Raw genomic sequence first — 15,144 nt, forward strand, 5'->3', positions numbered from 1 at the left:
TACAGGCTTCCAATACATTCATTTTTTTTTTAATTCCAACTTTCAGACTTGGATGTTTATGTAAAATTCAAATGTGACTTGCAAATTGGGCAATTTGGCTTGGTCTGCAATCACTTAATTTGGGTTTCTTCCAAAGAACATGGTCAAGGGAACCACTGTGGAGCAACCATTGTGATTTCCGATGTGCCATCCTTTCCATGTCCGGGTTCTAACGAGGCTATTTAAGGAAATTTCAGAGCATGATTTCTTCCTATCACCTTAAAACCCTTAGCTGAATTGAGGAGGGTCTGTCAGATCTTGCTTTAATTATTCCAGTCTAAACTGCCCTTTCTCCTATGTCCTGTATGTGAAAGGTCTGTTGAAAGACATCTATACCTCTGTGCCCTGAGGGGCTCTTTTATCCTGAGTGATATGTAAATCAGGCCACAATTTCCTCTTTAAAGGAGCCCCATGGTGGTTTCTCTATTCAGGCTACACCCACCAACACAAAGTTCCTGCAGTCTCCCAAATCCTCACCTGTCAATTCCCCTCCAATCATTAGAGGGAGCAAAAATGATCCTGTGGCTGAACTTGGTGTCCTTCCTAGCAGTCCTCAGAGGTAATTGTTTCTATCATATTCAGGTCCTTTCCATTTTAATTCTTGTATACAGGAGAACTCATTGCAATAACTTTAATTTTAGGTGTTCAATCCTCAGCCCAGTTGGTGGAGTCTGGAGGGGACGTGAGAAGGCCTGGAGAGTCCCTCCGTCTCTCCTGCCAAGCCTCTGGCTTCCCCTTCAGCAGCTATTGGATGCATTGGGTGAGACAAGCTCCTGGGAAAGGCCTGGAATGGGTGTCCGGAATAAACCCTGGTTCAAGTGATATTAGGTACTCGGACAAAGTGAAGGGACGCTTCACCATCTCCAGGGACAACTCCAAAAGCCAACTCTATTTGCAAATGAACAGCCTGAAGACGGAGGACTCGGCAGTCTATTACTGTGCGAGGGACACAGTGGGAGGAAGTGAGTCTGAAGCCTGGCAAAAACTCTCTCTTCCTCAGAGAAGCTCTCCAAGTCAGCTCAGCCCCAGAATAGAGAAGAACCTGAGAAACCTGCCTGAGTGTGAAGAGAAACTAAGAACAGATCTTGGCCTGGGCATTATGGGAGCTGTTTTCCATTTGGATGGGAGGAAAGCAGAAAATATCAGCAAAAAAAAAAAAAGAATAGTTAAAACAAAACAAAAGTAAAGAAAAACTCCTGAAAGATGTCAAAGGAAAAGTGCTCACTAGTTCTGCTCTCCAAAATTCTCTACAAATACAAAATTGGATTCATTCATTAGAATTCTTAATTCTTTTATTGATTTTGCAGTTCAACCTTCATTTATTCTCTCTTGAGACCCAGATCCACCCTGTCGCTCTTTCTTTATATTTGTTTATGTGTCTTTGTATATATTTCTCTCTCTCTCTCTCTATATATATATATATATACACATACATATGTGGAAACACACACACATTGTATACATATACCCACAAACACAAACACAGACATATGCACAAACATATATATAGGTATTTGAAATTTTAAATATGTTTAAAATCATATTCCCCTGCTAGCTGTAGCAATGTAGCCATGTAATAAAATTAGGATGCTCTAAGACCCCAAATAGTTTGGTGTGGTGTGACACCGAGGAAGGGGGCCAAAGCCACAAAATTGTTGGAGATACCAGAAAATCCAGCATTCCTCGTTAGCACGTGCATTAGCATGTAAATTGAGTTCATCCCATAATGCCTCTCTTCATGTTTCGGAGGAATCTGATTGTTCCACTCCCACTTCCACTTTTCTCTCTTCGTCCTTATTTAAGACCGGGAGCTATGCGCACAGCTGTGTGCTGGTGTCCTATCAGCCAGGAACCACGCTGAGACAAGGAACAGGTCTCTAGTGTTTTATTACTGCCACATAACAGAAAATCCCAACAAACTGAAAAAGCGTGGGAAAATCCTAGACATATAAAGCCCAAAGGTTAAGGCGGGCCCGATCTGTGTCTCTTGGAATGGTACCTAATTCCTCAGTGCTACGCATGCGCTTTACAGCCTGGATGGGAGCCCCCTGCTCGCCATCCTTACTCATGACAGCTGGTCCATCTCTCTGGGTGTCATGTGGTAGGCCGTGAATTCCGCTTTCTACACGCAGGTCTTAGCAGTAATAGGGCTAATGGTGAATTAAGTTAGGGAAGACAAAAAAGAACAAAGATTTCACCCTTTCTGAATGGAAATGTAACTGGACCTTGAATAAATTGATTAAGATATTCCTTTACCTTACTTTGAACCTACTGTGTCTAAGCATGTAATTGTTTATGCTTTGGAGGACTGAGTGTTTAAGATCAATAACCTGTGTTCCTCTGACATGCTCATTAAAGCTAACTATGATAATATTATTTTTCTGTGCACAGCTCCTCCGCTGTGTAAGCTCTGCTCTGATTCAGTGGTCCTGGCTGTCCACTAATTGGCTTGAAAAATAAGGCATAAAAATATCAGGCCCAGGGTAACCTAAATGAGGTCATGTTATAATACTTATAATAGCAAAGGAATGTAGATCAGGGGTTCTCAAGTCAATTTCAGGGAAAGTCATTAAGCCCTCTGCCTCATCTTCAAAGGTTTTACACTCGGGGGCACTGTGGGTCTGAATAATCCCTCTGAATATGGAGCAAGTAGAAAGGGTGTCTTCAGAGGAGATGACAGTTCTGTGCCTTGTTCCTAGATAGGAGAAAAGAAAAAGAAGAACAAGGGCTTCAATCACAGTTGCCAAAGACCTGGATGACAAACCAGTTCATCAGGAACCTTTCAAACACCAGTGAGATGGGGGCCATTTGAATCTCAGGGGAAACCGAGTTGCAGAGGGCAGCTGTGGTGATCCCAAAGTGCACTGCTGGGATCCCAATCAATGGCATTGTTTCATCGAAGGAACCCTGAACACAGTAGTCGTGCCAGATCACATCACCAGATCATCAGATAGTGAACAAAACCTTGAATCACTGTCAGAATCCAACGGGCAACAGTGCACCTTGCAAAGCAGAGATAGTACATAGGCATACAGATGAAAGCAAATAATAACAATAATAATAATAATAATAATAATAATAATAACAACAACAACAAGAAGTCTTGTTTGATTGCTCTGAGGTATTTCCATCTATTCAAAATCATGCGTGAAAGCTGTGTGCAAAGAAATCTATACCAAAATGCCCTGAGGGGCACTAATATCAGAAGCAATATGAAATCAAGACTCAATTCCCTCTTTAAAGGAGCCCCCTGGTTTCCATTCCAGGCTACACCCACCAATACAAAGTTCTTGCACTCTCCTGAATCCCATCCTGTCAATTTCCCTCCATTCATTCAAGGGACGTGAAATGAGCCTGTAGCTAAACTTGGTGTCCTTTCTGGCAGTCCGCAGAGGTAATTCTTCCCTCTATACGGAGTTTCTTTCCAGTTTAATTCTTTAATTCAGGAAAGTTTATTGAAACACCTTTATTTTTTTTTAGGAGTTCAGTCCGAGGTCCAATTGGTGGAGTCTGGAGTGGATGTGAAAGACCTGGAGAGTCCTTCCACCTCTCCTGCCCAGCCTCTGGATTGCTGGAGGAAATCGGAAGCCTGACAAGATATTCTCTTCTTGAATTGAAGGCGAAGGGAACCTCTGCCTCTACAATTAGAACAGACTAGTAATGGTACCTGGTATTGGGAGCCCTTGCACACAATACCGTATCTGACGATCACTGGAATAATACCTGTGGTTGTCCCTTTGAAATTGCCTAGTTCTCCAGCAGCTTCCATGAGGATAAAATAGAAATTATATTAAACATTGGCGATGAAAAGAATCCTTTGTTTATTTGTCTACAGCAGGCTAAATTGCTCAGCCTCTCCATGACCTCTCTCTTGCCCACATAGAAGCAACCTCTTGGTGAAATATGAAAGAGCCTCACAAAATCTGTCTGAATTAAAAGGGGTCCATCCAAGCAAATATGTAAAATTTAAGCCATGGAAAAGGAATTTTCCAAGAAGAATTCCTACAGTTTCAAGCAAACTTTTATGGAGGGTTCATTCTAACTTCATTATCTAGGAATCCATGATTTGTGGTCCTGCTTCCCTCACTGTTTCATGCTTCTCAGCTATACAGAATTTACTTATTCTTATCTAAACCTCTCCTTTTTTGTATGTACTGATAATAACAAAAGTCTTGCTTGATTGTTCTGAGATGTTTCCATCCGTTCAAATTTATATGTGAAAGCTGTGTGCAAAGAAATCTATTCCCCAATGCCCTGAGGGGCTCCTTTATCCAAGGGGTAGGTTTCCCTTGACGTAAAGTCCAGTCGTGTCCGACTCTAGGGGGCGGTGCTCATCTCCGTTTCAAAGCCTTGGAGCCGGCGTTGTCCATAGGACACTTCCGGGTCATGTGGCCTAACCCTAACCCTAACCCTTTATCCAAAGATGTATGTAAATCAGGACACCATTTCCCCTTTAATGGAGCCCCATGGTTTCCCCTTCATGCTACCCCCACCAATACAAAGTTTGTGCACTTTCCTGAATCCTTTCCTGTATTTCCACTTTGTTCAATAGCAGGAGCAAAAATGATCCTGTGGCTAAACCTGGTGTCCTTATTAGTAGTCCTCAGAGGTAATTCTGACCTCTCTATAGAATTTGCTTCAATCTGCGGTTCTTGTATACAGGAGATTTCACCAAAACATGTTTCTTTGTAGGTGTCCAGTCTGAGGGCCAGTTGGTGGAGTCCGGTGGGGATGTGAGAAGGCCTGGAGAGTCCCTCCGTCTCTCCTGACAAGCCTCTGGATTCAACTTTGGGAGCTCTGGCATGGACAGGGTGTGACAGGCTCCAGGGAAAGGCCTGGAATTGGTGGCATACATAAACTCTGGTTCAAGTGATATTAGGTACTCAGACAAAGTGAAGGGATGCTTCACCATCTCCAGGGACAACTCCAAAAGCCAAGTCTACCTGCAAATGAACAGCCTGAAGCCGGAGGACTCGGCAGTCTATTACTGTGCAGGAGACACAGTGGGAGGAACTGAGTCTGAAGCCTGGCAAAAACCTTCCCTTCCTCAGAGCCACTCTGCAAGACAGCTAAGCCCCAGAAGGCTGCATTTTCCCAGGAGACATGAGAGGAACCTGAGAAAGCTGCCTGAGTGCCAAGAGGAAAGATGATATGATCGTGGCCTGGGCATTGTGGCAGCTGTTTTCCATTTGGATGGGACGTAAGCGGAAAATCTGAGCAAAAAAAAAAAAAAGAATCGTTAAAACAAAGCAAAAGAAGGAAAAAAAAAAAAAACTCCTGAAAGATGTCAAAGGCAAAGTGCTCACAAGTTCTGCTCTCAAAAAATCTCTAGAGATACAAAATTGCACTCAATAATTAGAATTCTTAATTTTTTTATTGGTTTTGCAGTTCAACCTTCATTTAATCTCTCTTGAGATCCAGGTCCACCCCTGTTGCTCTTTCTTTACAGTTGTTTCATTGCCTGTGTATATATTTCTCTGTCTCTCTCCCAATCTCTCTCTCTCTCTCTATATATATATATATATACACACACAAACACACACACACACACACAATTGTATACATATACCCACACACTCACACACACAGATATATATATAGGTATTTGGCTCACAAAATCTGCCTGAATTAAAAGGGTTCCATCGAAGGAAATATGTAAAGTGAAAGTCATGGAAAAGGAATTTTCCAAGAAGACCTCCTAGAATTTCAAACAAACTTTTATGGAGGGTTCATTCTAACTTCATTATCCAGGAAGCCATGATTTGTGGTCCTCTCTACTGAGCAAAACTCTCTGCTCCATACAGATTAAGGATGAAATGCCCGCTTCCCTCACTGTTTCATGCTTCTCAGCGATATAGAATTTCTCAACAGCAGGGACCATAAGAATTATTCTGCTCTCAATAGAGACTCAAAACTAGTATAGACCAGAGTTTGACAGATGATCAACGCTGCCATCCTGTGTGCCTAGAGGGAACCTGGGATGAGGGAGGGACAGGGCAGCCTCTGCTCAGTGTGGGTAGAGCAGTCTCCTTTGGTGGCAGGTCTGCAGACAGGACCTCGATGGCCACCTCTTAAGGACGGTTTCTATTAGATAACCTAGAAGGTTTTTCCTAACCAATTCATTCTATAAATGTATGAGATTTAAGAGAAAAGAGAAGACCCTCCCATGTCCAGAAAATACTATCTCGCAGAAAGTAACCCATTGAAAGGAATTTCCTATAATATAATGGAAGATCAGGTTCAGATTTCTCCCTAAACCTGCTTAGATCTCCTGGAGATCCTTCATTTCTTCTTAGTCATAATTCATAGTTTTGAATGCAAGAATCTCCTGGGAAAATTAAGTAGATGTCTCCCCTCCTCCCATTTCACATCAGGGGGCAGTGTTGTCACACTGAATGGCTTTCCCCATGTGTGGGGTGGGGGTGGGGCAGAGGAATAAAGCAATTGTCTGCGGACTTTGTCTCATTTTGGAGGCCAGATTATATTTACTCTTATTTTCCTAAGGGATCACTGAAAAATCACAAGGAAAAGCCACATCTCGAGAAGCCGCAGTCTTCACTCTGGCCATGTCTGAGTTGACAAGAGATGGGCGCTGCTAAATAAGGAGCAAACAGAATTCTTTGGAAAACAGTGATTGATTTCTGTTTCTCACTCACAAAGAGAGGGTATTTGGTCAGGTTAATATTAATGTGAGACTTGCCATTATTATTATTTTGATTTCTATGGCTGCCCATCTTGCAGAATCAACCTTGGCAGCTAGCAACCAATGAAAGCATCATACAAACTAATCACCACCATCACCACCCCCAGTATCTAAAATCCATCCAACTGCTGATTAAAAACCAATTTAATAAAACAAACAAGACTCCACAGGGTCCAGCTATTTCTAATTTGCCTGTGATTTCTTTGATTCTGATTTTGCAACTTGGACTTATAAGTGCAATTCCACTCTGCCTTGCAAATTGTGCCTTATGGCTTGGTCTACATTCCGTTGTTTTGGGTTTCTTCAAAGAACATGGTCAAGGGAAGAACTGTGGAGCAAAGATCCTGGACTCAGAGGTGGCCTTTTTTCATGATCAGTCTCTAACAGGGCTGTTTAAATGATTTTCAGCACATGCTTTATTTTTCTCGTCTTTAAACGCTTTCCCCAACAGATGAGATTTAATCAGATCTTGCTTTACTTATTCTCATCTAGTTCTCTCCTTTTGGTATGTCCTGATAATAACAATAAGAAAAGTCTTGCTTGATTGTTCGGAGATGTTTCCATCCATTCAAATTCATATGTGAAATCTGTGTGCAAAGAAATCAAACCCCAATGCCCTGACGGGGTCTTTTATCCAGAGCGATACGTAAATCAGGACACCATTTCCCCTTTAAAGGAGCCCCAAGGTTTCCCCTTCATGCTACCCTGAGCAACACAAAGTTTGTGCCCTCTCCTGAATCTTGTCCTGTATTTCCCCTTTTTATCATTAGCAGGGGCAAAAATGATCCTGTGGCTAAACCTGGTGTCCTTAGTAGTAGTCCTCAGAGGTAATTCTGACCTCTCTAAAGAATTTGCTTCAATTTGCTGTTCTTGTCAACAGGAGGTTTCACCGAAACACGTTTCTTTGTAGGTGTCCAGTCAGAGTCCCAACTGGTGGAGTCTGGAGGGGACGTGAGAAGGCCTGGAGAGTCCCTTCGTCTCTCCTGCCAAGCCTCTGGATTCGACTTCAGCAGCTACCACATGAGCTGGGTGAGACAGGCTTGTTGCTGAGCAGGAAACTGGCCCTGAAGTATTAGTATAAAAACTCCAGTTGTCATATGTTCTGCTGCTTTGGGGGGATCGTTTGAGCCTGAGAAAATCAAATTGGGAATAGTTTAAAAAGAACCCATGACAGGTTAAAGAAGGAAATATTAGGGCAAGAGAATGTACTAGGAAGCTTTTTGTTTTTTTTAATAAAAATGTTAAAATTTCTTGAGAGTACAAATAGGGACTCATTACCTACATTTCTTCCTTGATGAATATTTCAGTTCATTTCCCATTTGGTTCTCTGAATACCGCCATCTCTCCTCAGTTAAATTTTTTTCTATATGTTGCTCATTTGTCATCCCTTCTATATTAATAGATACTAAATTCCATTAACCCTGACACTCGCTCCCCACCGCCAGGGTAGAACCAAGAAACCAAAATTTGGGAATTGCAGAGACCCTCTCCCAGAGGTCTCCTGGATCCATTGAGTTTGGACTCTCTTCCTGCCTTTGGTAGCTGCCTGGAAGTTCCTGCTGCCACCCCGTCCCCACCCAGGGATGCCTCGACCTGCCATCCTCCCCACTAACTTCCGGGTGGGGGGAAGATTGGAATTGCTCAGCCTCTTTGCTCTACAGGGAAATTAAATGGAAAATAAATATTAAAATAACTCCTATGGTCTCACCTTCTTGTTTTCGATCTGTGATGAAGGAAATTCAGCCCCTCAACTTCCAGGTTGCAATCCTAGGATTATATTTAATCAAATGTAGCCCTGCTCTTTATCCCAGGTACGAATAATTCAATATGCCTTTCTTGACTCCTATAAGGACTTGCCCAAAATCTCAAAATTCTATAAAAAAAATTCATATTATTTTTATGGATAGTGTATCTCCTTTATCCAAAATGATATATAAATTCAGGGATGATAGAAGATTGTCCCTTAGTTTTCATGCATTCCTTGCATTCCAATTGGGAGAAGGCAAAGTGATTATCTTTCTCAGCTATTTGGAAAAAGGTTGGTTATAAACAGATTTCTTGACTCTGCGACGTGCGGACCTTCAACAAATGTGCTATGAATATAATTCTCAATAGCTTAGTCTACATCATATGATCTTTTCTGGCAAAATGTCCACAGATGCTCTTCAAGTGAGGTGGGTGTTGATGAAAACTGAAATATAAATGAATAAAATGTCTAGTTTCATTGACACTCCATATTTATAGAAAAATCCCTCCTACTTTTTCTTTTGAAATCACCTATGACTTCCCACTCTGTCTCTGAAGTAGCTACTAAATAATTCTTGGTTGGTGCTAGCCAATCTTAGTGACATGATTTGACATATAAAAAAAATACTCTGTTTATTTCCTCCAATGTCCTGACTCCTATAAGAACTGGCCCCTAATATGAAAACAGTTTCAAAGAAATAACACATGTGAATGGAGAGAGCGAGTATTTTCTCTGAGGACATTTGTAAATTAAGGGAATATTCTCCTCTCCTCTCCTCTCCTCTGCTCTCCTCTACCCTCTCTCTTGAGTGAAATATACCTTCAAGGAAAGGTGGATGGTCAATGCACTGAGTGCCTCTTTTATCCTGAGGACTGTATATTCAGTGAAAGCTTCTGCTTTAATTGAACGATACAAAATGGCCAAAAGGGGTCCGGTGAATGTAGAGATGGAGTTTATGTTAAAAAAGTGGGATACAGTTTGAAGAAATAAAGAAAAATAAAAAGAGGATAAAATTATGTTTTCCTCTAAGTCTCACCTTTAGCAAAATATTTTGCAAATGAATGGTAGAAGAAGGACAAGAGGTGTAAAGAATTATTCTCCTCTCAGAGAGAATACAGGACTGGTACAGAGCAGATTTTGACCAATGATAAGCCCTTCCAACCTGGTCTGCCTGGAGTAAAACGAGGGCGAGGGAAGAACGAGGGGGACCTGCTTTAATCTGGCTAGAAGAGTCTCTTTTGGTTGGAGGTCTGCAGAGAGGGTCTGGCTCCCCACCAGTCAGGGATGGTTTGTACTAGACGACTGAGATGGTCCTTCCCAACTCGTTTTCACACGATTTCATGATATTTAGGAGAAAAAATAAGAATACACGACCTCAGGAAAATACAGTATCTCATAGAATTACCCATCAAAAGGAATTTCCTGTCATATAACAAAAGTGAGGTTTTTGATTACTCCCTAGTGCAGATTAACTTTCCTGGAGCTCTTTCATTTCTTTTGAGCCCTAATTACCATTTCTTAATGCAAGAATCTATTTGGAAATTTAAGAAGATGCCTCCCCTCCTCAGGTTTTCCACCAGGGGGCAGTGTTGCCACACAGAATCGCTTTGCATATGTGTGGGGTGGGGGAGGAGAACAAAGGAAGGGTCTGCAGGCCTTGTCTCACTTCGGAGGCATCATTACATTTACTCTCATTTTCCTGAGAGACCACTGAAGGCAAATCAAAGAAGTTTGACATCCCAAGAGATTACATTCCTCACCATGAAGCCACATCTGAGTTCAGAACAGATGGGCTTTCCTAAATATAGAACAAACTGAATTGTTTTCAAAATGCAAAGTCATTTATTTGTGTTTGTCAGTCCATGGACTAATTGTAGGAGAGGCATTTTTATTAGTATTTGTATGAATCAACTCTGGGCAGCTAATAACACATAAGAAGACCCTACAAAATGGGAAACAACCCCCCCCCCCCCCCAATATACAGTATGTATTCCATGCCAAGTGAAAAACCAAACTAATCAGGAACAACCTACAGGCTTCAAATATATTTACTTTTTTTAATTCCAACTTTCAGACTTCAAAGTTTATGTAAAATTGATATGTGGCCTATTAATTGGGCCTCATGGCTTGGTCTGCATTGATTTAATTTTGGTTTCTTCCAAAGAACGTGGTCAAGGGAACAACTGTGGAGCAACCATTTTGAACTCCGATGTGCCATCCTCTTCATTTCCGGACTGTAAAATGGCTATTTGAGGAAATTTCAATGCCTGATTTCTTTCTTTCACCTTAAAACCCATACATTAAATGAGGAGCTTCAATTATTCCAGTGTAAAGCTGCAATTTCATCTACGTCCCATGTGTGAACGGTGTGTTGAAATAAATCTATACCTCAAAGGGGCTCTTTTATGCAGAGCAATATGCAAATTGGGCCACAATTTCCCCTTTAAAGGAGCCCCAGGGTGTCTCTCTTCAGGCTACTCCCACCAACACAAAGTTTGTGCCCTTTCCTGAATCCTTTCCTGTCAAGTCCCCTCTATTCTTTAACGGGAGCAAAAATGATCCTGTGGCTGAATTTGGTTTCCTTACTAGCGGTCCTCAGAGGTAATTGTTTCCCTCCTATTCTGGTTCTTTCCATTTTAATTCTGGCATAAAGGAGAGCTCATTAAAACAAATTTTATTTTAGGTGTCCTGTCAGAGGCCCAGTTGGTGGAGTCCGGAGGGGACGTGAGGAGGCCTGGAGAGTCCCTCCGTCTCTCCTGCCAAGGCTCCGGATTCACGTTCAGCAGCTACTGGATGCACTGGGTGCGACAGGCTCCAGGGAAAGGACTGGAATGGGTGGCAGGGATAAGCTCTGGTTCTGGTTCCAGTACTTACTACTCGGACAAAGTCAAGGGACGCTTCACCATCTCCAGGGACAATTCCAAAAGCCAAGTCTACCTGCAAATGAACAGCCTGAAACTGGAGGACTCGGCGGTCTATTACTGTGCGGGAGACACAGTGGGAGGAAGTGAGTCTGAAGCCTGGCAAAAACCTTCCCTTCCTCAGAGCAGCTCTGCAAGTCAGCTCAGCCCCAGAAGGCTGCATTTTCCCAGGAGACTTGAGAGGGACCTGAGAAAGCTGCCTGAGTGCCAAGAGGAAGGAAGAGCCGATCTTGGCCTGGGCATTCTGGGATCTGTTTTCCATTTCGATAGGAAGAAAATGGCAAATCTCAATACCCTCCTGAATGACAGCTGAGGGAAATTGTTCTTAAGTTCTGCTCTCAAATAGTATCAGGAAATACAGAATTGATTCTGTAATTAGAACTCTTCATTCTTTTATTGGTTTTGAAGTTCAAGCCTCATTTACTCTTTCTTGAGACGCAGATCTTCCCCTCTCCCTCTTTATGTGCATTTGTTTCTGTGTCTATATATCCTCTCTCCCTCTATCCATAGATGTACTACATATATGTACACCCAAAAAGACACACACACATGAACGCATGCACACACATATAGGCATTTGAAAGTTTAAATACGTATAAAATCATTTTCCTCTGCTAGCAGTCGAAATGTAGTAATAAATTCAGGATGCTGCAAGGCCTGCAAGAGTGTGGTGTGGTGTTGTTGTAGAAATGAAGACTAGGACGCTCGGGTCTTTATCCAGGAAAAGAGTTTAATGTGCGCACAGGTTCAGACAAGCTCAAGCTTCAAATTCTGAGCCCCGAAGTTTCGGGGTCCTACCTCTTTTATACCCCCCCCCCCACCGGGTGAGTACTCAGCATAGGATAAGTGTCAGCCTCAAGATATATGATATATTCTTAAAAACAAACCTGAAACAAGCCCAAAGGGAGGCTGGAGGGCTTTCTGTCCTTTTCTTTGTTCCTTTGATTGCTACAATATCCACATACATTCCTGGTTCTTATCTCCCTGTCTGGCTTCTTCGCACATACCACCCTTGCAACAGATAGTTTACTTGCAACAGATAATTGCCAGATGAAAGGGCTTTGTTTCTTGTTGTTTCCTTGACCCCAGTTCCACCTCATTCCCCCCTTTGAAAGTATTCTGCCTTTTCAGGGCAGATTACTTTCACTAAGGTCATCATCGGGGATAGACTGATATTCTCACATGGCCAGGACTTGTGAGGTAGCCTCCCTTTTTGCTAATAGAGAGATACTGTTGGTGATTGCTTTCCCTTTGCTCCCTTGCTATTAGCTAATATTAGTATTTACACCTTAAAATCTCCCCCAACCACGATCTATATGATATTGCCTTATATGGCTATAAATATATAGATCTTCATTATTTGTTTACAAATTGTATTTTTCCATATCTTACAATCCCCCCCTTTCTTCACCAACAGCACATCCAATGCCATTCCACTCTCCCAGGCCACCCCACTAGTGGCATCCAACCGTTCTGCAATACACTTCACAACATCTCCGGTACAGTTCATGAACCCCTGTTGGCCACAATAGATGTAATTGATCCAATCCATATCCCTGTCGACCATCACCCACCAAAACAGAAAGGATTCAAATCCCGCCAAAATTTGGCCTCTAGCCCTGAACTCATCCGGCACTCCCCTAGGCACTCCCACCCCGTCTACACACACTTCATTGTCTTATGATCCTCCTGGTGCATCCCTCTTATTCCTTCTGGGTTTTAAAGCACGCCCCCCCCCCCATTTAATAGTTGTTTATCAGTCCACCCGTGACTCAGGCACCAGCCTATAAGGCTAACAAATCCAAACCAGTGGATTAACCGTAGTTCCATACTACAGGTAGGCTGGATTTCAGAATTGTATCCTAATCCCTTTTCATATGAAAATATAAATTCCCTATTGTTCTAAATTGAGTACATCTTCAAGGCTTCCCTTGAAGCCTGTGACTCTCTTTTCCAGGTCCAGGGACTATTATGGTCATCAAAACTACAAGGTATTAGAAAAAAGTCCAGGCGCATGGTGCACCCTATTTCTTGGTCTTCCTGGGGCTGCACAGTCCAGTGTCCAGCAATATTTGGCAACACCAGTGTCTTCTTTAGGGTTTCTCCCAACTCAGTTGCCGACTCCCCTCCATCTGGTTTGACTCGATTTCCAGGCTTAAAAGGATGCGTCTGCTGTTCCAACAGTTGGACTCTGTGTTCCTGTAGATAGGGAGACAAGGACAAGACTTGCACAGATAACTGTTTCAAATACTTGCAGACAAATTTCTTCCCCATGGCATGCATGTCTCCTACTTCTCCAGTAAGAATTCCAAGATAGAGTCACCCATCTCAAAGGGACTGACTCCTAGTCTTTTCTTAGGAGCAATCCAGAGACTTAGTATTGTCACTAAAAAGGCCTGTGTCCATGTTAATGCTGCCTTTGGTCCTAGCCCCTCCAAGTGTCTTTTCAGCCTATAAAGAAAGCCTTTCACCCATTCTAAGAAACAGTTCACCCCAGGGCCACCCCCCTTTGGAGGTTCCCCTGGAGTTGAACTTGGTTGGTCTTTGGGTTGCCCTTTTGGCATACCACACATCTCTCACACACACCTGTTTGGCTTTCAAAAAGATTCCAGGACAAAGAAATATTCTAGACACGCAATCCCCTAAAGCATTTGTCCCATGTGACTAGATTGGTAGGTGTAGTTTTGGATATATCTAAGCACTACTTTGGATAAAACTAATTTTCCTGCCCTAGCAAAATACCACCCTAAGTAAGTAGGCTGGCCATCTCGTCGCCACCTGACCCCATTGCTTAAACAACAAGTCTTTTTCAAAACCCCCAAAATTGGGTCAAAACTTTTATAGCCAAACCTCTAATTTTAATATATATATAATGACTTAAAGTCATTCTTTTTCAATAAAAACAATATTATACTTCAATTGCCAATATTTAATTCCCCAATAACTTCCCTAAAATCAAAACTTGTAAAACTAGAAAAACAAGAAAGCATTGACATAAGAGTTTATCTAGTGTGTGGACTGTTTCCATAGCCAAAATTGTTAAAACAGAAACAAAAACAAAAAACAAAAGCAAAATTCAGATAGATCATACCAGTCCATGGAAGCTCTACTAAAACCATACATTGTCCAAAATTTTTCCTCTCTCCCTCTCCTGTTTTTATCATCATGTGCCATGTTGAGGAGGGATTAAAATTTAATCCATATAAAATTTATAAAAACACACACACTTTTCTAAAACTGGAATGCCAGGGGCAGAGCAGAGTGAAGCTGTGAGAGCAAAGGGGTTCCCCCCCCCTCTCTGAGTCATTGCTTCTCTGAAACTGCCCACATTCCCCCCCCTTTTCACAAGAGGGTAATCATTTCCTTCTACAGCAGCAGCTGCTGAAAGAGAAACTTAAAGGATTGTCTCTGATGTGTGTAAAGGTATTATAAAAGGAAGAATCCAAAAAGATGGGGGAGTAAAGGATCTTCTGTAAAAACACTGCCCCTCCCCTCTGTCACCCTTCTGTCCCCTCATCTGGATCCTCAAGCCTGTAACAAGCAGGCAAGAGGCAGACTGAAGGGGGGAGTTTGGGTGAGACTGGGCAAATAATGAAACACACATAATCCTCAAACAATTAAAGAACAAAAAAACAAAAAAAACAAATGGGAAAGGATTGACAAAAACCTTTCAACGTTCCCATCATATGCATTTAAATTACACAAATCACAACACACACACACAAAACCAGAAT

At 42.1% G+C, this 15,144-nt stretch overlaps 2 gene segments (V, D, J or C); both read left to right on the top strand.

The window, feature by feature from the left end:
- The first annotated feature begins 552 nt into the window (after positions 1-552).
- Positions 553-6,478, top strand: LOC134497155 (Ig heavy chain V region 3-like). The segment is given in 3 exon segments: positions 553-598; positions 681-1,001; positions 6,414-6,478. Coding segments are annotated over 3 exon segments (432 nt in total).
- Positions 6,479-8,433: 1,955 nt separating this feature from the next.
- On the top strand, positions 8,434-11,558 carry LOC134497156 (immunoglobulin heavy variable 3-23-like; the record flags this gene model as incomplete). The annotated part of the segment is given in 3 exon segments: positions 8,434-8,467; positions 11,079-11,090; positions 11,173-11,558. Coding segments are annotated over 3 exon segments (432 nt in total), but the record flags the coding sequence as incomplete, so codon positions are not given.
- Between the last annotated feature and the right edge of the window lie 3,586 nt (positions 11,559-15,144).

The sequence above is a fragment of the Candoia aspera genome, chromosome 4 (assembly GCF_035149785.1).
Source record: "Candoia aspera isolate rCanAsp1 chromosome 4, rCanAsp1.hap2, whole genome shotgun sequence".
NCBI classification, from domain to species: domain Eukaryota; kingdom Metazoa; phylum Chordata; class Lepidosauria; order Squamata; family Boidae; genus Candoia; species Candoia aspera.